The sequence below is a fragment of the Astyanax mexicanus genome, chromosome 22 (genome assembly GCF_023375975.1).
Source record: "Astyanax mexicanus isolate ESR-SI-001 chromosome 22, AstMex3_surface, whole genome shotgun sequence".
NCBI classification, from domain to species: Eukaryota; Metazoa; Chordata; class Actinopteri; order Characiformes; family Acestrorhamphidae; genus Astyanax; species Astyanax mexicanus.
The window spans coordinates 32866092-32890698 of NC_064429.1; the positions used below are offsets into that span (position 1 = coordinate 32866092).

The following is a 24607-nucleotide window of genomic DNA, read 5'->3' on the forward strand; positions in this document are numbered from 1 at the left end:
TGCATAACTGTAACTCTACCTCTTTACTACTTTACTTTAACTGATGCTCTCAAACACTTTATTAAGAGACAAGAAATTCAAGTAATTAACTCTTGATGAGTTCAGCACAGCTGTTAACTGAAAGCCTGAATTCCAGGTGACTCTACCTCATAAAGCTGACTGAGAAAATCCACCAAAATGTGCAAAACTATCATCTTAAATATAAAACGTAGGTCCCATTTTAAAATAAGGCTCCTTTATAAAGAGTGCATTTATCAATGCTTAATAATTACGTTATAAACTATTAATAAGCAGCCATAACACAGGAATAGAAAGGGCAACAGTGGCCTGTCAATTACCAAATAGTGATTCTACATTTGGTTATACTGTTAAATCTCTTTTTTTGTCTTATCAATAAGTCATAATTAACATTTCTGTTTAATCCACTTTTAATCCAACTATAGTAACATATTAAATGATTAAAAAACTGACTTTCTATATTATTATATTATATTATTAGATATTTAAAAAAAAAGTTTGTCACTGTTTTCCTTTCTATTTACTGTATGTGTTATAAGGATTTATTAATGTATTTATAATTTATAACACATGTTAAACTCGTTTATAAAGCATGTAATAACCCTTTATAAAGGAGCCTTATTTTAAAGTGGTACCAAAATATACTCTAGATAGTTTGACACTTTCCATTTACTGTATGTGTTGTAAGGACTTAATTAATGTATTTCTAATTTATAACACATGTTAAACTCGTTTATAAAGCATGTAATAACCTTTTATAAAGGAGCCTAATCATTTTAAAGTGCTACCAAAAATGTATTCTAGTTTGTTTGACACTTTTTTGTTTGATAAATATTTCCCATTCCAATATAATCAGTTTCTAATGTGGTGAAAACATGAGGTAGATAAATAAATCAATATAATGGTTAATATTTAATAAATTGCATGCATCATATCTTTGTCGCTGCAAATTTAAAGCCTATATTTGGACCCCTCAGCTGCGTCATATGCTCTCCATAGCCGGGGTCCTCGGGAAGGCATATAAGCGTGTTTAATTTGGGTATGGAAGAGTCCCACCCATTGCTATGCGATGTACCGGCCAAAGAGTGAGCGGGTAGTCACATGGCACAACCCAGCACCTTCATATAATCTACAGAACACACATTACGCAACAACGAGGCTGGACAATAATGTCTTTATGAGTTATTACAATATTAGCCTAGTATTAGAAGTATTTTAAGACGTTTATTGGGGGAAAAACAACTATATAACTGGAAGGAGGCTATATAGTACCCTGTATGGAGCCTCTATCCTGGATACAATATGAGATACGTTGGTTTGAGATGGTGGAGGTATACTACGGGTTCTGTATGGCACTCTGTTGGAGACACTTTTCTGGAAAATCCTTGCTGTGTGAGGGTGAACATTGTCCTGCTGAAAAAAAAAAAAGTACAGTATGAATGAATACATGTACACTTATATAGCACCTGTTCTAGAAACCCAACAACATTTTACAATCACATTTTTACACACAACCATTTATACCCAGCACTCATCAACACACTGGTGAGAAGCGGCAGCCAATAGCACACAACCTACTCTCAACCGGAAACCACCGTCCACCTTTTACCTTTTATTTATTGTATTTATTGTCACGCCTTTGCTCTGTTGCCCTGTGTTTCTCCATTTCCCAGTGTGTTCCCCAGTAGTTTTCCATTCACCTGTGTCTAATTTGTTGCTCCGCCCCCTCATTTCTCGTTTCCCCAGGTGTGTGCTTCCTGTGTGTATGTATAGTCCTCTTGTGTCAGTGTTTCCTGGTCGGTCTTTGCACCTTCCTCTGTCGTTTATTATGCTATGTTTCTTATAGTTCTGCTTCTTGTTATTCTCCTTGATTATTTCCTGGTTTATTCCCTTGTCATGTTTAGTTATTTTCTGTCTAGTTTTAGTTTCTTGTTGATTTCCCTGTTTATTTGTTATTTATTTATATATTTATAAGTACCTGCAGTTCCTTACATTTATTTTATCTTTTTATTTGTCTTTTCATTTTCTGTTTTACCTTTTAGCGATTTTATTTATTTTATTACCTGTTTTACTTTTGGAAAATGTACATTTTTATTTAATTTGTTTTGTCCTTTTATTTGTTCTATCTTCTGTTTTACCTTTTATTTTATTTTCATCACTTTCTTTATATCCACATACTTTTTCTTCCATACCCAAATATATTATTATTATTATTAGAGTATTTTAAGAGATTTATTGAACAAAAAAAAACTGTATAATTGAAAGGAGGCTCTATAGTACTCTGTTGGGCACATCTCTATCCTGAATACAACAAAATATACGTTAGTTGGACATGATAAAGGTATACTACAGTTCCTGTATGGTATCCTGTATGGCAGCACATTTACCTTAAGATGTTTGTTGCAGTTGGGCCTGTAGATCCTGCTCTAAACACTCGTAGGTTGCTAAAGCTGACTTTCCAGATGCTCCATTAACTCTGTTGGAGACATTCCTGGGAAACCCTTGCTGTGTAAGGGCCACTATTGTCCTGCTGAAAAAAGTACATTATGAATTAATACATTTATACACTTATATAGCACCTGTTCTAGAAACCCAACAACATTTTACAATCAAATTTTTACACACAATCATTCATACCCAGCACTCATCAACACACTGGTGAGAAGCGGCAGCCAATAGCACACAGCCTACTCTCAACCGGAAACAACCGTCCACCTTTTACCTTTTATTTATTGCATTTTTTTAATCTTTTTATTTATTTTTTTATTGTCTGTTTTACCTTTTAGCATTTTTATTTATTTTATTACCTGTTTTACTTTTGGAAAATTTACCCTTTTATTTAATTTGTTTTGTCCTTTTATTTGTTCTATCCTCTGTTTTACCTTTTATTTTATTTCCGTCACTTGCTTTACATCCACATACTTTTTCTTTCATACCAATATATATATTTTAGCTACTTACTTTTTAGTCCTCTGTTTCTTTATTTGTGTTTAAATTTTATTATTATTATTATTTTTTTTTTTGCTTTATATTTTAGCCTGTTTTTTTAGCCTCCACTGTTTTTGCTTTTATTCTGAATTATTGTTCTTTATTTTAGCTTAACATGATTAAATACTTGATATTAATTTTTCAGTCTTAAATGCTTGGCTGCATTGAAAATGAGGATTATCCTTAATGTATTACAGAGTGATTTTTTTTTGATTGATTGATTTATTGATTTATTGACCCATATTGAAAGTTACCTCTGAAATATTTTCTAAGGCAGTAAAAGATCCACGTTTAACAATCTGACACTTATCTTTTCTACATAAATGTTCTTTAATAAAACAAATAAGAAGAATACTGTAAATCGTTTGAGAAATACTAGAAGAAGATGCTTTTACTCGTCAAAATAAAGTAAATCAGAAGAAAAATTGAAAAGCGTTCCCACAAACCGCTCTAACCACTATAAAACTCTTCCTCCAGCTGAGTTTCAGACTAACATGATTACATTTCGATCAGGTTAAGGTAACGGCGGGGAGCTGCTGGATGTTGCCAGTTTTACATCGATGTGGTCACAAGGTCAGCGTGTTCCAGCTTCTCTTATACGATTCGATTAGAAGCAAGAGCAGCACAGAATATACCTTTCCAAAACGTTTAACCGCTGGAATGAGAAGATGGGAGAGAAGATCTTCTATTTTCCACCAGAGAAAGACCATTCCAGACAGGGTGTGCCCATCCTCAACTTACTGCCGACTTCACTTTACAAAGAAAAAACATAATGACTTATCATCAGAGCAGATAAAGACCTTCATCAGAATAGCATATTTAATATTTGATACTAACTAATTATGTGAATTTTGATTCTCATTCTGATTTACATGTAACATGCTCCTTTTTATATGTAAATACAGCTCTGGAAAAAATAAGAGAGCACTTAAAATTGATGAGTTTCTTTGATTTTACCAAATTAAAAACCTCTGGAATATAATCAAGAGGAAGATGGATGATCACAAACCATCAAACCACCAAACTGAACTGCTTGAATTTGTACTTTTTAAAGCAGCACTAAGTAGGATTCACTTGATTTTTGATTTTTTAAATAAGTAAAATTACAGCTTGAAACTCACTGCAGCGCTGCATTGAGGTGTAATAGGAGGAATAGCGGTGCTCTCGTGTCTGTGCCGGAGCTCCTCTGAGCTCAAACTAGACTCTGTAAGTTTTCCGAGGCGGCCGCGACCAACGCTCGCGAGAACTGCGACCTGCTTTCCGACCTTTAGTTCTAACAGTTCTACAAGGACTACTGGTTCATTCTTTACAAACTAACATACAGACACTCTGGCAGAATCTGAAAAGAGACCGAACATGTCTGTGAAAGCCAGAGAACGAGAAAGAGAAACTAATCCGCCTGAAACATTTATTACACTCTACAACTGTAGGGGGAGCCCGCAAGCACAAAATCTCAATCCTACCTAGTGGAGCTTTAAATAAGACTACTCTCATAAAGGGTTTATACATGGTTTACAAACGAGTGTATTAATTATTATTGATTAGGTTGTAAATGCCTTAAAAACCATCGATAAGGATTTACAACACATCAGTTGAAAAGGCAACAGTGACCCGTTGTTTGCTCAGTCACATTTAATTCAACTCATTTAATTCAACTCATTTTGTTCATAGTAAACAGTTAAACTTACTTAAAAATATATTAATATGACAGGTTTATGGAAAACACAAATTAAGATCAGTATATAGAATGATCTGAGGTTTGACAGGATAAATGAGTGTTTTTTTTAAGTATTTGCAACCTAATTAATAACCATTAATAAACTAATTAATAAACCATTCATGAACGCGTTATGAAGGCAGTCATATTTTAAAGAGGTACCCATAAAGTTATCCATAAGCAGTGTGTAAGACTGGTGGAGGAGAACATGCCGAGATGCACACAAAAAACTGTGATTAAAAGACAGAGTTATTTCACAAATTTTTAATTTCTGAACTTCTGAACTTGTTTTCTTTACATTATTCTTGTTTTGTTATTTCAGCCATTTCTCATTTTCTGTAAATAAATGCTCTAAATGACAATATTTGTATTTGGAATTTGGGAGAAATGTTGTCTGTAGTTTATAGAATAAAACAACAATGTTCATTTTACTCAAACATAAACCTATAAATAGCAAAATCAGAAAAAAATGATTCAGAAAATCAAGTCGTCTCTTATTATTTTTTCTTTTTTTATTATTCTTACAATATTTACAATACCAGTCAAAAATCTGGACACGCTTTCTTATTTCATACATTTTTCTTTTCCTACATCGTAAATGAATGAACGTACCCTTATCCTGAATTTGTAAATGATGAACTTATTCTGTGCAACAGAGAGAACTCTTGTTCTTCCTTTCCTGGGGTGGTCCTGATGAGTGCCAGTTTCATCATCATGATATTTTTCAAGGTCTTCGCAGTAATGCCTCTTGATCTGCACTTTTTATTGATCCACCTCAAAAGTAAAGTAATGTCAGTGATCCGATCACAGTCCAATCACAGAACATCCTGGCGATGATGATCAGGCTATACTCATTCCATCACTGTAAACCCATGTTGAAAGGATGTGTAAACACCCTCCTCGATGCTAACACAAGGAAACCCCCCCACCGGATCAACCCCTCGTCCGTCAGAGGGCAGGGCGGGTGGTCCCCGGTCTGCAGGTGAAAGGCGAGATGCCCTGTATTAGCGGTGAGCTGCAGGGTGAAATGCATTATGGAGAAACATGTTGCGTAATGCGCCGCCTCCTTCCCATCACACCACTGTCGTTTGAGACAGGCGCGAGAGCGACGCTCGCCATGAATAAAACATGGGTTCCAGATTGAAGCGATCGGATACGGCGCGCCGCTGGCCGCAGTCGTATCTGTGCGGACCCGGGGCCGGCGCATTGTGGCATGAGGTGAATTGTAACCGCTTGCTTTCTAACCAGAGCCGTTAGCATAATGGAGGTACGGCTCTGTCCGGCGGCGACACTGATTGCAATTGTGAAGATATAGGAATATGCTGTTAGATCTCTGGTGTATGATGGCCGTTGGATTTCCGTGGTTGTTGGCGGCCGTGGTCAGAGTTCCTGAATGTAGCCTGTAAGTTTTACATGTTTCAGTTCCTCTTTCAGGTCTTATAACACAGTAATTATATCAGACAGACACATGCCCTGATCTCTTTTACTCCAGAAGACATACGGCTGCTCAAATATATAATCATTTAAAATGTAAAAGGAAGCAGAATTGTTATATTTTCCTGGAACTGATCATGTTTTGATAAAAATTTTACCAAACGCCTGTTTTTTTTTTTAACTTATTTTTGAATGTATAGACTTTAAATATATTCACACCTAAGATATATTTTCAAAAATGACTAGAGTTAGACTAGAGTGTTTATGAGTTGAAAGCATATGAATATTGATGATGATGATAGTTCATTACATGGTTTATTAATTATTACTTTGATAAAATACATGGAGAAACAGCATCAGGCGGAGTTATTTTTCTTGATAATCAATAATCACACCTCTAGGATACATGTAGATACTAAAAACCTGACACTCAGTGCAGCCTATGCCTTTCAGTATTTTGAGGATCAAAATATATATACAAAAATGTAAACTTTTTTACTGTAAATAATTTAAAAAATTGTTTAGTGCAAAATAACTATTTAGTAAAATAAAAACTATATAAAGTAGTGCGCACACCATACCTAGCTTTAGTTTGAGTAAAGCAGGTAGTTTCACACTGTTTTTTTCTGTGGACACTTTTGAGTCTTTATTTACTGATATTATTTGGTTTGAAACATCATATAAATATGTTTGAAGCACTAAAGGTAAATAATGTTGGTTGGGGAAGGAGATCTTTCACTTTTTTAGGTGTTTTTCTCAATGGGTTTCTTGTAGATTTAGCTTTACTGCACTGGGATGTGATCACTATTTTTAGAAAGATTAAGCTCCGCCCTTTCTAACCATATATGGATTATGTTTGTGTGTGAAGGGATTCCTGAGTAATTAAGCTGAGAACACAAGGTGCGATTTTGGACGGAAAATCCGTCCGTAGGGCTCTAAGGGTTAAAATTTAGCACTTTCATCTCCCAGCACTGGAGTCTTCGGTTCAAGTCCCTACCTGGATGGAATTTCCTCAGAGGACTCCAATTTGCTTCCGCCATCAAAAAACTCCTGCAGGACACTTAAAGAAGCAGCATGTTCACTCTATGCTCTTGCAATTTTTCTATTTGTAACTTTTTTCCATTTTCTCTCCAAGGCAAATTACCCAAACACACTTATTAGGACTCCCCCTTTTATTTATTTACTTTTTAAGCTTGAAAAAAATATATATTTATTGAAGATTTTTTTTTCCAATAATCAAAAACTACATTTTTTTTAAATTACTTACCATCACTTATACATAATGTATTTTCATATATATATATTTTTTGCCTCCCTTTCTTTTTCTTTTCTTTTTTTTTTAGTGACAAGGATTGCCACAAGTCAGGCTTTTTAAATATAATATATATATTTGAAGTCTTTTTTTTTGTTATTACAATTTTAAAAAAAAAAACACATTACCTGGGACAAACTGTCGGTCTATTGTCATGCGTGTTCTTGTTTCCCCCAGGTTATACTTGGTGCTCACCCCGATGGTGTTGGATGATTCGTTTTGTACTATTTACTGTTTCTGCTCACTTTTTCACTTCATTGAAACTTAAACATACTCAAAACAAGCCACATAATACACCTCCAGTAATACCTATTCAGCAGGCAAATCCAAAACAGTGCGATATGAATATGCATGAGTAATTATTTACCGTTTTAATTAGCGACTGTAGCAGGGCAGCAGCTGGTTGGTGGAGCTGCTGCAGCTTAAGTGCATTAATCAGTGTTAAAGAGCGAATCAGACACTTTTACATCCATTCAGCTCTGCTTTAATAAAGCCCAGTAAAGGACGGCCAGACTATAAACTTCAGATTTCATGCATTAGCGACAGGCTAATGAAGAAAACCAATGGCCGGTATGGCTTGGACGTTTTTTAAAGGCCGGTCCAGTGGGAGGGTCGCAATATAGTAGAAATTACACTTAAGCGATACTGTAATTTGCATAATTTGTACAATGAAAAAATATTAAATATAAAATTTTATAGAAAGTTTGTATTAGAACTGTCTAGGATGTCTTTATTAGTTTTTATTATACACATCACTAATGCTAACAAGCTCTAAATAATCTGTAAAGACACAGGGCCTTATTTTACACCCTGCGTTGCACATTGCTATCTTGCTAACAGGTTATTTCCTGCTTTTAATCTGCCTTGTTTAAATAGCAACAAAAAAAAACTTTTGAATACATCTAAACCATTTCACTAGCATTTGGAAATATGTAATAAAAAATAAGGGTGGGATATCATCTTTTGCTACAAAATATCACCAGTTTATTTCATACACAAACTACCAGATGCCCTCTTTTGTCCCCTCAATACAGCTATTGCCAACCCATATTTAGTAAGCATGACATTAACATAGGCATCAGCAATTAGCATTAGCCCCAATTAGCATTAGCATTGGCCTTACTACCCACTTAGCATTAGCTTAAACATGCACATGAATAAGAGCATGAATTAATATCAGGCCCCATTAGGTGACAGCATCTGTTACACATCTACGCTGATGTGTCTTCAGGTACATTTCTGGCGTATCACTTGTCATATCTCGGCAGTGGAAAACACAGGTGCTCAACTGACTGAATACAACCTAGACAGACACCAACAGTCAGATGTCCATTGCTATCTTGGCAGTGAATTGTCAAAACAGGCACATTCCCAATGCAGAATGCTTAGCTAACGTAGACTACTTAATATCAGCCTGGTTTTAGCAAGCTAACCTTGCAAATAGCAGCCTGTCCAAGAGACCAGGTTAAACCGTGACCACTATAGGGTCTTATTCAATCTGGACATATGGGATCTGTGGGATTGTGACCACTGAACAACAGATAGAGTGAAAGGACAATGAAAAAATGGATAATAGATGAGGAAACATGTCATGGCTGGTCAATGTAATTCAAAATGCACTGACACTGATTTATTTCAGCTACATATTTGTAGCTGAATATCCAACAATTGCTGTCTGCACTGCAGTAGCTTGTACTTTCCATAGATTATCTCCATAGAAACCGTATAGCCAAACATTGGTACAATAGGTATGAAGAATAGGTTTTTTTCAGCAATGGGTGCAACTTAAAGAAGCTAAATGCATTTATTAGGTAATGTCCATACATATATGGATATTCACATATCATAGTTACATAGTGTATCTAAAATGATTCCGTTACTTAAACTATTGTTTCATCATCTTGTTCCCACTATTATTATGACTGAACACACTTGCTTGGAGAGGGAAAACCCTCGCCGCCCCCTGCAGGAACCTCTGGCAGAGCGATTAGCCGAAACATTAAAACATATTGATGGATCCAGTGGATTTCTGCCACTCGTGATTGTAGGTGTGAAAATAAATGACAGGTTTATCAGCCTACACTACGCTCATTACAGCACTGCCAGTTGGAGGCCATTCTCAACTCCTTCTTCTTCTACTTCCTCAACGCCGTCTATCAGAGAGCAAAACACTCAGGACAAAGCCAGGACAAAGGCTCCTCGGCCATCGCACTTCAGAAACAAGGTGGTGAGCGCTGCATCTCCGCCAGGGCAAAGAATCTCTTTCAAAAATGCTTAATTGGAAACCGTGCTTCCACCCACGACCTCAACGATTTTTAAATCCATTGATCTCAGCAGAGCTGGGTTCAGTTCGCCCTGCGGTGCAGAGTCTGAACGCGTCTCTGCATCATGCCTTCGTTTTAATGGCCCTCCAATAAACAGGATCAGGGACAGGAGCGTGATGGCGCTGAGGTCTGATCTTTTAAATCTTCTAAAAACCCCAAACCCAATAAACAGCTGAGGTTTTTTTAGCCAACAGCCCCACAAATATAGCCACGATGACATGACTCGACATGAAGGAACATCACTGGATGGACATCAGTTGTTCTGAACGTCTTCCTAAAAAAACAGGTGTAAAAGTTGCAAAAAGGACAAAATGTGGATGGTCCATTGTAGATGCTTGATAGATGCTCAAATGAGCATTGCATTCAACAATGCAACTCTTAGTTAAATGCTAATGATTAACCATGGAACATAATTCTAAGACTATGCTCAAGGGTTAATCAACCCTAAAACCCAACCCTGATCCAAACTTTAATCTAAAACTTAATTACAACCCTAAACCTAGACTTCAAATTTTAAGGTTAGAGATTTGGTTAGACTTGGGGCTCTGATCTACTAAATGTTCTAAAAATCCCAAGCCTAATAAACTGCTGAGATTTTCATCCAACAGCACAACAAAAAATCAGTCTCAATGACACCAGGCTGACTGGACATGGAGGAACATCCCTGGATGGACATTGATTGACCTAAACGTCTTCAAAAAAAAGTGTATGAAAGTTACAAAAAGGATCAAATTTGGTAACACTAACACTCTACTTGGATGGTCCATTGTAGATGCTTCATAGATGCTCTAGAAACATACAACAATACAACTCTTAGTCAAATGTAAATGATTTACAATAGAACATAATCCTAGCCTAAGCCTAAAGTCAAACAACTTTAATCTTAAACTTAATTATAACCCTAAACATAGCCTTCAAATGTTAAGATTAAAGCTTGGGTAAGAGTTGGGGTTCTGATCTTCTAAATCTTCTAAGAATCCCAAACCCAATAAATTGCTGAGATTTTCAGACAACAGAACAAGAAACTCAGCCACGATGATGCTAAGCAACATCACTGGATGGAAATCGATTGATCTTTTTTGAAACATCTTTCAAAAAACAGGTGTAAAAGTTGCAAAAAGGATAAAATTTGGTACCGCCAACACTCTACTTGGATGGTCCGTTGTAGATGCTTCATAGATGCTCTAACAACATTCAACAATACAACTCTTAGTTAAATGCTAATAATTAACAATATAATCCTAATAATAATAATAACATAATAACATAATAATAACATAATCCTAAACCTAATCTTAACCATTAATCAACCCTAAAACCTAACCCTGATCCAAACTTCAATCTAAAACTTAAATCTAACCCTAAACCTAGCCTTTAAATTTTAAGGTTAGAGCTTGGGTTAGAGTTGGAGCTCTGATCTACTAAATCTTCTAAAAATCCCAAACCTAATAAACTGCTGAGATTTATAACCAACAGAATATTAGTTGTTCTGAATGTCTTCCTAAAAAAAACAGGTGTAAAAGTTGCAAAAAGGATAAAATTTGGTAACGCCAACACTCTACTTGGATGGTCCATTGTAAATGCGTGATAGATGCTCAACTAATATTCAACTATGCAACTCATAAATGATTAACAATAGAACATAATCCTAAAACTAAGATCAAGGATTAATCAACCCTAAACCCTAACCCTGATCCAAATTCTGATCCAAACTCTAAAACTTCATTTTAACTTTAATTTTATCCACTAAATCTTCTAAAAATCTCAAACCCAAAAAGAACAAAATTTGGAAATGTGGTCCACAATTTTTAGCTACCTACTATTAGTGGCTAGTTCCGCCTATTGCCCACTTTCCTTTCTCTATCTACCAATCACGTTGAGAAAATTTAAAACACAATAGCTCCTGTCTTAAACAAACACTTAAACTTCATTCTCCCAAAAAATTAGTTGTAAATCTGCACATAAAAAAACTGCAAAGCGTGCACTGCATTTCTGTAGTGTGATGGCTATTTTAGGCATGTACTCACAAAAAGCATGTACTAATTCTTTTAATTAATCATGGGTGTGGTTAATTTTGGGCATAATGTGAAATAAACCAATCAGTGTGCCAGCTGTCCTTCCCTTTAAGAGGCAGGTGAGCTCTGACTTTGGCGCGTACCTATCTTAACAGCGCTTAACGACGCTTTTGCGCGTCTCAGCAGAGACAGAAACTGACCTGCTCGTTCACACTGTGAAGGAACACCAGCAGCTCATTTAAGGGAACAGTAATGATATTTTTTATTCTTCATTCTGTTAATTGTTGAGTTAGGAGCTAGATTTGCATGCACGGCACTCCTGTATGGCTAAGATAGATAGGATTGGACGGCTGACCGTTGACTGTTGTCGGGGTTTTAGTCAGTCAGTGGCGCACCAGTATTTCCTGCAGCAAAGATATAAACACATAGGCCATAAATTTACCTGAACACACCTCACTTCCAGACCACTACACTTTATATCATTAGTGTAGATTTATTACTAAACTTACGCAGGATATATGATAGGGCTCCATATCCTTATAATATTCATGATTTCAGGTGTCCCAGTACTTTTGTTCATATAGTAGTAGTAAAACCTTGAAGTAGAATCCAATAAATTGGATGGTGATGTTTGAAGGCATTCCTTCATTTCTCCTGGTGTCATTTGATAAAACATGGGATAGTAGCACATCCGAGACGACTGGACCTCAGTTATTAACCTGCCGGACCTCCGCAGATCCAATAACCAAGCCTTTCATTTCAAATCACGCCAAATGCAAATTTGTATGAAGGACCAATCCACTGTGTTATACTGAATCCACTCATCTCCAATCTAAAACACTAGTCTTATTCATTTCAGTAAATACAACAATTTGCCCGGTAAATATAAACCCAAATGTATTATGATTTCCTAATCTACTCGGCGCTCTCGGGTTAAGCATATTCATAGATGAGTGGACGTCTGAATGATGCGACACTTGAGGATGAGCATCCGCGTTTGAAGTGAATTTGCAACCAGAAGAGAGAAAAAAAATATATGATTACTTTAAAACTTTGAGAATTTTTTATTAGTTTTGGCTAATTTTTATACGATTATGAGGTTTGGTATTTTCCAACTTTATCATTTCATATTTTCACAGCAAGCTGCATAACAGGGTGGATAGTTGCAGACTCTATATAACATTATTACGATATTATTACTATAGTATTACTAGATAAAATATATATTACATTTTTCATGGTAACTGTTCTTGTTCTGTTTCAAAAGTATAAAGATTTAGAGTCCTATCGTACACCCTGAGCAAGGGGTGTTGCGATGCTCATTGCTATCTCATTGCTACCCCGTCAACATTATATTTTAGAGTTTAGGAATGAAAATACACTGATGATATAAGGGCATGGTCGTCTGGAAGTGAGAGGTGGTCAGGTAAATATCTGGCGTGTTTTTATCTTGGCGACGGGAAATACAAGTGCGCCACTGACTGATTAAAACCCTGACAGTCAACAGTCAGCCGCCCAATCCTATCTTAACCACGCTGTTAAGATATGAACGCGCCAAAGTCAGAGCTCCCATGGTGCTTAAAGGGAATATTAACTGGCACACTGATTGGTTTATTTTGCGTTCCGTCCAACATTAAACACACCCATGATTAATTAGGAGAATTAGTACGTGCCTTTTGCATGTTTCGTGCTGCAAAAGACACACCAACGCGTCCTAAATCCAGCTGCGTGATCCGCAATTGACCGGTGCCCTTACATTTTTTTTTGTTTAATGATCTTGATTACTGTGACATTTTACTGTGACAGGATGGACAGCCAAAGCTTAGTTTGGAGACATAATTATCTTATTTGCTAAATTATCTTATTTGCTTATGTGCTTTCTGTCTATTAAACAGATTGTTTAAATATATATTTTTAAATGTTTTAACTTAAATAAAACATTATTTTCCTTTTAAAAAACGTACATAAAAACATACTTTTTTATATAATTTTACTTCAAATTTTTATGTCATTTTCTCCCAGTTTACACAGCCAATTACCCAACCCACTCATTAGGACTCCCCCTATCACTAGTGATGCCCCCTAACACCAGGAGGGTGAAGACTAGCACATGCCTCCTCCGATACATGTGAAGTCAGACTCCGCCTTTTTTTGAACTGCTGCTGATGCAGCATTACCGAGTAGCATCACAGCGCTAACACTCAATGGAAAGCGCAGCGACTCGGTTCTGATACATCAGCTCACAGACGCAGCCTTGTGCTGATCCACATCACCCTAGGAGTGATGAGGGGAAAGAGCGCCATCCACTGTACTTTACCCACCCAGAGAGAACAAGACACATTATGCTCTCTCGGGGCTCCGGCAGCTGATGGCAAGCTGCATGAACAGGATTTGAATCAGCGATAAGTGAATCCTTATCATAGTGGCAGTGTTTTAGTCTGCTGAACCACTTGGAGCCCTTAACGGACTAAGGTTAACATTCCTTTATAATTCTATATTTGTAACAAGGTGTTCATTCAGAGTAAATCAATCGTGTAATCTGGAAACACAGAGTTTGTATAAAATCTACATATCTGTGCTGCAGACAAAAAATTAGGCACCTTATATGGATTACAATCTCACTTATTTTAATCTATTTTATTTCCCAGCCCTTGACGTAACTGAAAAAGTGGCCTGAAAAGAGACGTGGTGATGTTTGTTTGTCATGTGTTGAAAATCCCTGGACGAATTATGAGTTTTTGGATGGACTACGCAGAATAGATCATATTAGAGCAGGATAAGCCTCGCCTTTAAAGCTGCTTTTCAGACTCTCTGTGGGGATAGACTGATAAGATAGAGCTGACCATATGTCACTGAAAGCTGATTGGCTGCAATTGACCCCAGGCCAGATTTGTCATGCTGATCATTGAGCTCAATAGGCTGGAGCAGTGCGGGTCAATAAAGATACCTAAAGGGAGAAATGGATTTTTGCAGGACAGAGCTGTTCTTCATATTTTATTGCTTTTGTATTTTTCTTTCTTTTTCTAACAAAACCTCATACAGAATGTGTCTTATGTGTAATATTTTTTGGAAAAACATAGATTCAATCCATTGCTCTTTATTTACTTTGATTTTCTTCTTTCTCTTTTTTTAATTTCAAGAAGAAAAGGTGTTAATTGAATGAATTAACTTTGTATTCATAGTTTAGCAATGAATGTGTAGCAATTGCTTGTATTTACTTTCTTTCCTTTGTAATAGTAGTAAAACCCGACCAACCACATGGGCTACCACAGGAACCCCTAAACCCAATCAAATTTCACCCCTTGGCCATACCACTTACCCCTACCCCTCTGTTTTGCATGTATGGGTGTACCAATTCTTGTTAGGCTGGAGAGTTGGCTAGGGGAAGGGATAGGGTTTGTTAGCTCTTCAAACAGAGATTTTTCAGATGCACACTTCAAACCAAGGGTTATGAGAATCAATGTTAAGTAGTAGGTTGATTGTATTCCAGAGGTTTTCAATTTGGTAAAATGAAAACAAAAAAATCATAATTTTTAAGAGCTTTATTTGTTGTTTTTTATACCAAAATTCCCCCCCAAAATTTTACTTGACCGTATTCAAATGCAATCAATTGTTTCCCATAGAATTAATCATGTTAATTTAGTTACTGTGCCTTTAAGAGTAATAACAAGACACTATAAGACAGCTATAACAGCTTCAACTCTTCTGGGAAAGCTTTCCACAAGGTTTAGGAGTGTGTTTATGGGATTTTCTAAGGTCAGACACTGATGTTGGACAAATTGGATTGTCTCGAAATCATTACTCTTATTAATTCCAAAGGTGTTCTAATTTGTTGAGGTCAAGACCCTTTTGGAACCGGAAAAAAGCCATCCCCAAAATGTTTCCAGAAAGTTAGGAGCTTAAAACTCCCAAAATCCTAAATCTTTTGGTTTTGTGGGAAGCATTAAGACTTCCTTTCACTTGAAAAGTAAAGGCATGAGCCCAACTTCTGAATAAACAGCCCCAGACTGTTGTTCTAATTATCCCCCCTCTACCAAACTTTGTAAATGGCACAGTGCAGTCATACAAGTACCATTCTCCTGACCAAACAATCAAACCCAGACTCGTCCATCAGATTCCCAGACAGAGAAACGTGATTTCTCACTCTAGAGAGCACATTTCTACTGTTCTAGAGTCCAGTGGTGATGCATTTTGCACCACTGCATCCAGTGCAAGGTTTGACACTGATGTTGGACGAATAGGCTTGGCTCGAAGTTTCCACTCTCACTCTACTTTATCCCGAAGGTGATCTATTGGTTTGGGGTCATGACCATTTTGGAACAGGAAAAAAGCCATCCCCAAAATGTTTCCAGAAAGTTGAGAGCTTAAAACTTCAAAAATCCTAAATCTTTTGGTTTGGTGGGAAGCATTAAGACGTCCTTTCAATTGAAAAGTAAGGGCAAAAGCCAAACAAACAACCCAGACTCACCAATTGGATTGTCAAACTGAGAAACGTAATTTGTTACTATAGAGAACAAATTTCCATTGCACTAAAGTCCAGTAATGGTGCGTTTTGGACCACCGCATCCAACGTTTTGCATTGAATTGCTTGGTGGTGTAAGGCTGTTGTTGTTTTTGATGTGGATGAGTTGATGTTGTTCCCAATGGTTTCCCAATTTCATGGGTAGCATTCTATGTTGATACCACTGGAGTTCACTGAGCTCCTTGAGAGTGACCCATTTTTTTCACTAATGCTTGTCTTGTAAAAGAAGTTTGCATTATAGCACACCCATAATACTTCAATCAAACAAGGCAGCTACATGAACTGGCATGCTCCCCAACCTTACCACCATCCTCCACCTCCTCCATCCTTCCCCCCCTGACCATCACTCTTTTTACATTTCAGAGCAGCGTCTTGGCGGGGCACAGCTGTCCGCTGTGTTTCATGTCACGACTGATTTGAGGCCAGAACTCATTTGGAGAGCATGGCACAGGCCGGGGGTCCGCAGGGACCGGAGCGAAGTTGGGCCCGGGCAGGCAGGGCTGGTGGGCAACCCTTTACGAGCCCTACTTCCTGCCCACCCATTAATGCTCTCCCCAGAACGCCGTGGCTCCACCTCAATCACCCTTCTGCGGTTGCCGTGGGCCCAAGCGTCACATTAAGGGACTAACCTATCCGGAAATTACCTCTGCACTTTTCCCATCTGTCTGATTACTTCTGTTACTGCCTGGCCTCTGATGAAACGTCTTGGCGGTGCTCTGGGGTCGGCGCGGTCTCTGAAGCCGAGCTCACTGGAAGCTGGCGACCGAGAAAATGGGCCAAGGTGGGGATTTGGATACAGTACTCGGAGAATAACTACAGAGCCGTGACAGCTTTAACAGGGTTTTTGTGTTCTTTTGCTGTTAAAACTCATATACTCCACTACTGTACAGTGTACTGTAGAAGATTTTTTTATTTTATTTTACCAAATTAAAAAAAACATCTGGAATATAATCAAGAGAAAGAAGATGGATGATCACAAGCCATCAAAGCAAGCTAGAACTGCTTGAATTTTTGCACCAGGAGAAAAGGGATAAAGTTATCCAAAAGCAGTGTGTAAGACTGGTGTAGGAGAACATGATGCCAAGATGCATGAAAACTGTGATTAAAAAACAGAGTTGTTCCAACAAATTTTAATTTCTGAACTCTTAAAAGTTTATAAATATGAACTTGTTTTTTGTTTTTAGCCATTTCTCTTTTTTTTGCAAATAAATGCTCTAAATGACAATATTTTTATTTGTAATTTGGGATAAATGTTGTTTGTAGTTTATAGAATAAAACAACAATGTTCATTTTACTCAAACATAAACCTATAAATAGCAAAATCAAAGAAACTGATTCAGAAACTGGAGTGCTCTCTTATTTTTTTTTTTTTTTACAGAGCCGTATATACAGTAAGAATATTAGGTACCACTTTAAAATAACACTACCTTTATAAAGGGTTTAAAATGGTTTACAATTAATTTATTTATTTATGGTTACTCATTAGGTTGTAAATGCCTTAAAAAATCATTAATAACATTTATAACACATACATAGAAAGGGCAACAATATAGATGGCTGTGGGTTCACTATTTAGTAAACAACAGGTCATTGTTCCCCTTTCTACATTTGTGTTATAACTGATTATTAATTATTTTTAAGGCATTTACAACCTAATTTTAAAGTGGTACCGAATATTAAAACAAAGAAATATCTACTACTACTACTAATACTACTACCAGTAGTAATTAAGGAAAAGTTTAGGATATATTGGTCCCTTTTTAAGGTTTGGTTGTAGTCTTATGTTGTTGATTATTACTTAAAATCTCAGTTTTTCCAATTTCCAAGCTAAAAATGCATTGAACTATGTTCCAAACATATATAATCAGTGCTTACTTTCTATAATATCCATCGGCTTGCTTTGATTTACTCTTAGACTCTCATAACTTCGACCTTATGAAAATATGCAGCCTTATGACGGCGGGTCAGCTCTTTAGCCTGCATCATTAAAGGGCCCGGCCCAGTGCGGTAAACAGGGCTAAGCCCTCGAACCGGAGCGGCAATCGAAGCGTAAACACCGCACCTGTCATCTCATTAGACGCCTCGCGGCGAGAGACTGGCTGTTTGCAGGATGGATGAGTCCTACTGTCTGCGGTGGAAAAGACGGAGCCCTTCTGCCGAATTCCCTCAATTCATTACGGCCGCCAGGATCCGCCGAGCTGTCAAAGAGTTACCACTGCCATTACGCCCTTAAATCCTCTAACAGGGCTTTGACTTGTTAAATAAGAGCTCTATCGATTCTGAGCCAGAGCGCTGCATCGTCTGTGTTGAACTGGGAATGTGGCTTTTGAACTGGTAAATCCTGCAATTTGAGCTGAGTGAGGCTTTTTTTTTTAATTGGGGCTTGAAGAGTCATTTAAATGCATAGAGAAAAAAAACTCAAGCAAATAGGCCTAGAAATGTATTCTTCTGTTGCAAGACCTTATCTAGGTTCAGGTCAAAAAGCCAAAAAAGGACCCCAACTGTTTCAAAATATTCAATGCAGCAGTACCAATTAGATATTTCCATTCCATTGTGTAACCATCCATCTCAGATGCCTCCAAGCCCAGAGAAGTCAATATTGATGTTTCCATGGCACCTCATGGCAAATAACTCCCTGAGGATGTGAGAAATAAAATTGCTGCTCTCCACTCTACTGATCTAGGCTTCCATAATTGCCATAAACACACTCCTAAACCTTGTAGAAAGCCTTCCCAGAAGAATTAAAGCTGTTATAACTGCAAAGCGTGGGCTGATATCGTATTAAACCCTGTGGATTAAGAGTTGGAAGTTTCTCAAATCATATGGGTGTGAAGATTATTTTGGCAATATAGTGTATTTTATTAATCACAGATGTCTTTAACCCAGAGAACTCAATGTCAGCATTTATGTGCACCTCATGGCAAAGAACTCTCTGAGGATGTGAGAAATAAAATTGTTGCGCTACACTCTACTCATCTAGGCTTCCTTAATTCCCATAAACACACCCCTAAACCTTGTAGAAAGCCTTCCCAGTAGAGTTAAAGCTGTTATAACTGCAAAATGTTTTATTATACAAAATACTGACAATATTTCTCACAAATTTTAAAATGTCAAAGTAAAATGTTGTAATTTAGAGAATTTATTTGCAAAACATTTAGAAAGTATTCATTATTCATTAAGTATTCATTATAATATATATTTATTATTTAGTCACAAAAATACTGATGTGTTCAGAAATCAATATTTGGTGGAAAATCCCTGATTTTAATGACAGCTTTCATGCAGCTTGGCATCCCCCCTCCACCAGTCTTACGCACTGCTTTTGGTTGACTCGGCGCTTCCTGAGTTTGAGTAAAATAAATATTGCTGTTTTATTTCATTAACAGTTTTTATTAGAACTTATTCATTTAGTACAGAAAATGTGCTTTATCAAACTTGTTGTAAAAGGTTGTTAAAAGCATTATGTAAACAAAATTAATTGTTAATTGAATTACATTTAAATTAATTGAATTTAGAAACAATACTAATGTGTTAACTCAGAAACAGCCCAGAAATCAATATTTGGTCAAATAACCCTGTTAATTATTAATTATTTTAATTACAGCTTCCATGCAACAGTCTTACACACTGCTTTTGGATGACTGCTTTTGCATCCCATCCTAATGTTTTTTTGAAATGTGTTGGAGGCCTGAAATGCAGGAATAGATGTCCTGTATATTAACAAATGAACTGAAGTTGGCCACACTGTCTGCAATGAAATAGTCAAAATATATATATATATATATATTTAACTTTAGAAACTTTAAAACTTTATAAATATGCATTAAATTTATTGGCAGAAAATGAGAAAGTATTCATTATTCATTAAATATTCAATAGAATATATTTATTTAAACACAACAATACTAATGTGTTCAAAAATCAATATTTGGTGGAAAATCTCAGATTTTTATTCATAGATTTATGGGTCTTGGTATGTTTTCCTCCACCAGTCTTACACACTGCTTTTGTGTGACTGAACCCTTTCTAGATTTGAATAAAATGAGCATTGTTGTTTTATTCTATGAACTACTGACAACATTTCTCCCAAATTCCAAATATAAATGTTGTCATTTAGAGCATTGATTTGCAGAAAACTGATAAAATAAATTGAAATGGTAAAAATAAATCAAAATATTCAGTGGTTTTCACCCCCCCAAAAAGGAAAAAAACAAGTATTCATTAGAACATATTAATTCAGTAATGAAAATCTGCTTAATTTAAGTATGAAAAACAGCATTTGTTGTAAAATGTTGTCATACAAAACGCTATATAATTAAAATGTAATAGTATTGAAACTAATTGAATTTAGAAACAACAATACTAATGATTTAACTCAGGAAGAGTCCAGAAATCCATCTTTGGTGGATATAACCCTATTAACCCAAATTAAAAATAGAAATATTGTCATTTAGAGCATTTATTTGCAGAAAATGAGAAACTTAAATAATAAAAAAAACTAATATTTATTAGAACATATTTATTTAATAATTAAAAGCTGCTCTGTGACAACATTTGTTGTGAAAAGTTGTTGTAAAAAGTTGTAAAAAGCGCTATATAAATACAATTGAATTGAATTAAGGGTAACACTTTACTTGGATGGTCCACTTTATGGCCCTGTTGATGCTCAACTGACATTCAACTAACACTGAATTGAATGTCCATTAAATGTAAGTTAATCCTATGTTGAATGTAAATTATTCAAAATAAGAACCTAAACCTATACCCAACCCTAACCTTAACCCTTAATCAACCCTAAAATCTAACCCTACACCTAACCCTAACCTTAACCCTTAATCAACCCTAAAATCTAACCCTACACCTAACCTTAACCTTAATCCTTAATCAACCCTAAAATCTAACCCTACACCTAACCCTAACCTTAACCCTTAATCAACCCTAAAATCTAACCCTACACCTAACCCTAACCTTAACCCTTAATCAACTCTAAAATCTAACCCTACACCTAACCCTAACCTTAACCTAATCTTAAAGTCTAACCCTACACCTCACCCTAACCCTAACCTTAACCTAATCTTAAAATCTAACCCTAAACCCAATCCTAAAATATTAAGATAAGCGTTTGGGTTAGAGTTGAATGTAGGGTTATATTCAATAGAGAATCATTTACTTTCACCTTTTAGTTCAGTTACATTTAATAGACATGTAGTTGAATATTAGTTGAGTGCCAACAAGGCCATCAAGTGGACCATCCAAGTAAAGTGTTACCGAATTAAGAATCAACAATACTAATGTTTTAACTCAGAAAGAGTTTAAAAATAATGAATAATTGGTGGATATAACCCTAATAATAATAAATCGTTTTTAATCACAGCTTTTATGGATCTTGGCATGTTCTTCTCCACCAGTCTTACACACTGATTTTGTGTGATTGATTTTGTTGGACATTTTTTTGGAATGTGCTGGAGACCTGGAATGCAGGAATTGATGTCTTATATAATAACAAATGAACTGAAGTTGCAATGAAATAGTCAAAGATAAAGTAAATAAAAAAAAAAAAACGTTAGAAACTTGCGCCAAATAAGGCACCAGACCAATTAATTTTTTGAAAATGCTGAATTATTTCTTTGAAATATTCTTTGAATATTTTTTTAATTGTAATATTGTAATTAGTAAGTATAGAGCCAGGCTGGTCTGTGTGGTGGTATGCTCTGAATCTGACACTCCAACACAAAAATACTTTGTTTCCATGTAAAATGTTGTCATTTAAAGAATTTATTGGCAGAAAATGAGAAAGTTTTCATTATTTATTAAGTGTTTATTAGAATACATTTATGTAGGCACAGAAAAATACTAATGTGTGTTCAGAAATCGTTTGGTGCTTTTGGGTGACTAAATGCTGCCTGAGTTTTATTCTATGATCTACTAACAAAATTTATCCCAAATTAAAAATACAAATATTGTCATTTATAGCATTTATTTGCAAAAAGAGGAACACTTAGAGACACTTAGAAAAACTCAAATAATGCAAAAAACTAATATTTATTAGAACATATTTATTTAATAATGAAGAGCTGCTTTGTGACATTTGTTGTTAAAAGTTGTTGTAAAAAGTTGTAAAAAGCGCTATATAAATACAATTGAATTGAAATAAGAAACACTTAGAAAGAGTTCAGAAATGAATGATTGGTGAATATAACCTTAACCCCTTAACGCCTGAATTAATGTAGCTGTATATGAAAAAAAATGTTTCATGTGTGTTTTACCTTTAAGTAGATAGTAAATATTGTTGAGATTATTAATTTCACTTTTGCACAAAAATAAATAGAAATTTTGGTATGTTGCAAATTTGCAACAACAGGCAATATGGTCTATTTGGGGTAAATTTGGTATGTTGCAAATTTGCTACAGCAGACATAATGGTCCATACTAAGATAACAATAACAGAGTAATATAACAGTGAAAAATCAATGTTTTATTTATGCACCCAACAGCAGGCATTCAATAATAAATAACACCAATTACTGTCACCAACACAATATACACAAATATTACAGGAAACATTTCATTAATTTGAATTCTAGATTCATTTGAATTGTAAATTGTCAAAGGTTCCTAGGTCCGTGGCGAATATGCACTAACAGGCATTGGGGGAATGCAGGCGCTATCTTGGCAGGTTGATTGAATCAAACGGTTAGTCGCATATTTGCAACAACAGGCGTTAAGGGGTTAATAATAATTATTTATCACAGCTTTCATGGATCTTGGCATGCCCTCCACCAGTCTCACACACTGATTTTGGGTGAATGCTTTTGCATCCCACACTAACGTTTTTTTTTTTTTTTTTTTTTTTTTTTTTATGTGTTGGAGGCCTGAAATGCAGGAATTTATGTTCTGTGTGTTAGCAAATTAACTGAAGTTGACCACACTATCTCCAATGAAATAGTCAAAATATAAGTCAAAGTACATTTAAAAACTTTAGAAACTTGCGCCAAGTAAGGCAATAGACCAATTGATTTTTTGAGAATGCTGAATTAGTTCTTGTTAAACTTTTAACCCAGCATTTTTTCACCTGCTTTGAATATTTTTATTATTATAATATTGTAATTAGTAAGCACAGAGCCAGGCTGGTCTGTGTGGTGGTGTTCTCTGAATCTGACACTCCAGCAGGACTCTGCTGCAGGTACGTTGCTTGTGGAGGTCGTTCTGTTGTAGCTGTTAAAATCCCGTGACCTTTCTCAGCTCCCGAGTTCTCACTAAATAACGTGACTCAGTGTGTTTGTGCTGAAAACCATCCGGCCCGGTTTAAGACTCTCGCCGCTGTTCGGCCTCGTTAAAGTAATTAGCACTTCGCCTGCAGACACGCGAGGTGAACGTTCGGCAGCCTATTCCGGTGCGTCACCGCTTGATTTTTTTTATATAAATATTCAGTAAATACTGAGCCTGCTGACATTTGTCATCGTTTGCTGTGCGCTGTGTCTGTCAGCGAATGCTTTAAGCTAATGAGAAGAACGAATAAATAAATGAGTCTGACAATGATTCACCAGCGAGCCGATGCTGCCGTTTCCCAAACAGCAATATATAAAGCTCTGAAAAAAAAAAATACATTTATAATATAATAAATAATAAATAAATAAGAGAGCACTTCAGTTTCTGAATCAGTTTCTCTGATTTTGCTATTTTTAGGTTTATGTTTGAGTAAAATGAATATTGTTGTTTTATTCTATAAACTACAGACAACATTTCACCCAAATTCCAAATAAAAATATTTAGAGTCATTTAGAGCATTTATTATTAAAAAGTTCATATTCATAAAGTTTTAAGAGTTCAGAAATCAATATTTGGCGGAAAACCTCATAAAAGATTTTAAATAACAGCTTTTTCATGCATCTTGGCATCATATTCTCCTCCACAAGTCTTACACACTGCTTTTGGATAACTTTATGCCAAGTTTTTTTTTTTATTTATTTTTGATTTTTTGTAACACACTGATGTGTGTTCAGAAATCAATATTTGGTGGAAAATCACATAAAAGATTTTAAATCACAGCTTTCATGTGTCTTGGTATGCTCTCCTCCACCAGTCTTACACACTGCTTTTGGATAACTTTATGCTGCTTCACTCCTGGTTAAGAAATTCAAGCAGTTCAGCTTGGTTTGATGGCTTGTGATCATCCATCTTCCTGGTCTCTTATTTTTTCAGAGCTGTGTGTGCATATTAAGTGTATTATATGTGCACATACGTTGCTGCTGTGTATTGTTTATTTTTATTATTATT

The 24607-nt window shown here is 35.8% G+C and overlaps 1 protein-coding gene across 1 annotated transcript in view; it reads left to right on the forward strand.

Annotated features, from left to right (window-relative positions):
- LOC111196677 (uncharacterized) overlaps window positions 1-9788 on the forward strand; it is a 29575-nt gene extending 19787 nt beyond the window's left edge. The window contains exon 5 of the mRNA XM_049470383.1: window positions 9537-9788. Within this exon, the coding sequence (XP_049326340.1) occupies window positions 9537-9788 (252 nt within the window). The remainder of the gene's footprint in view (window positions 1-9536) is intronic.
- The last annotated feature ends 14819 nt before the right edge of the window (window positions 9789-24607 follow it).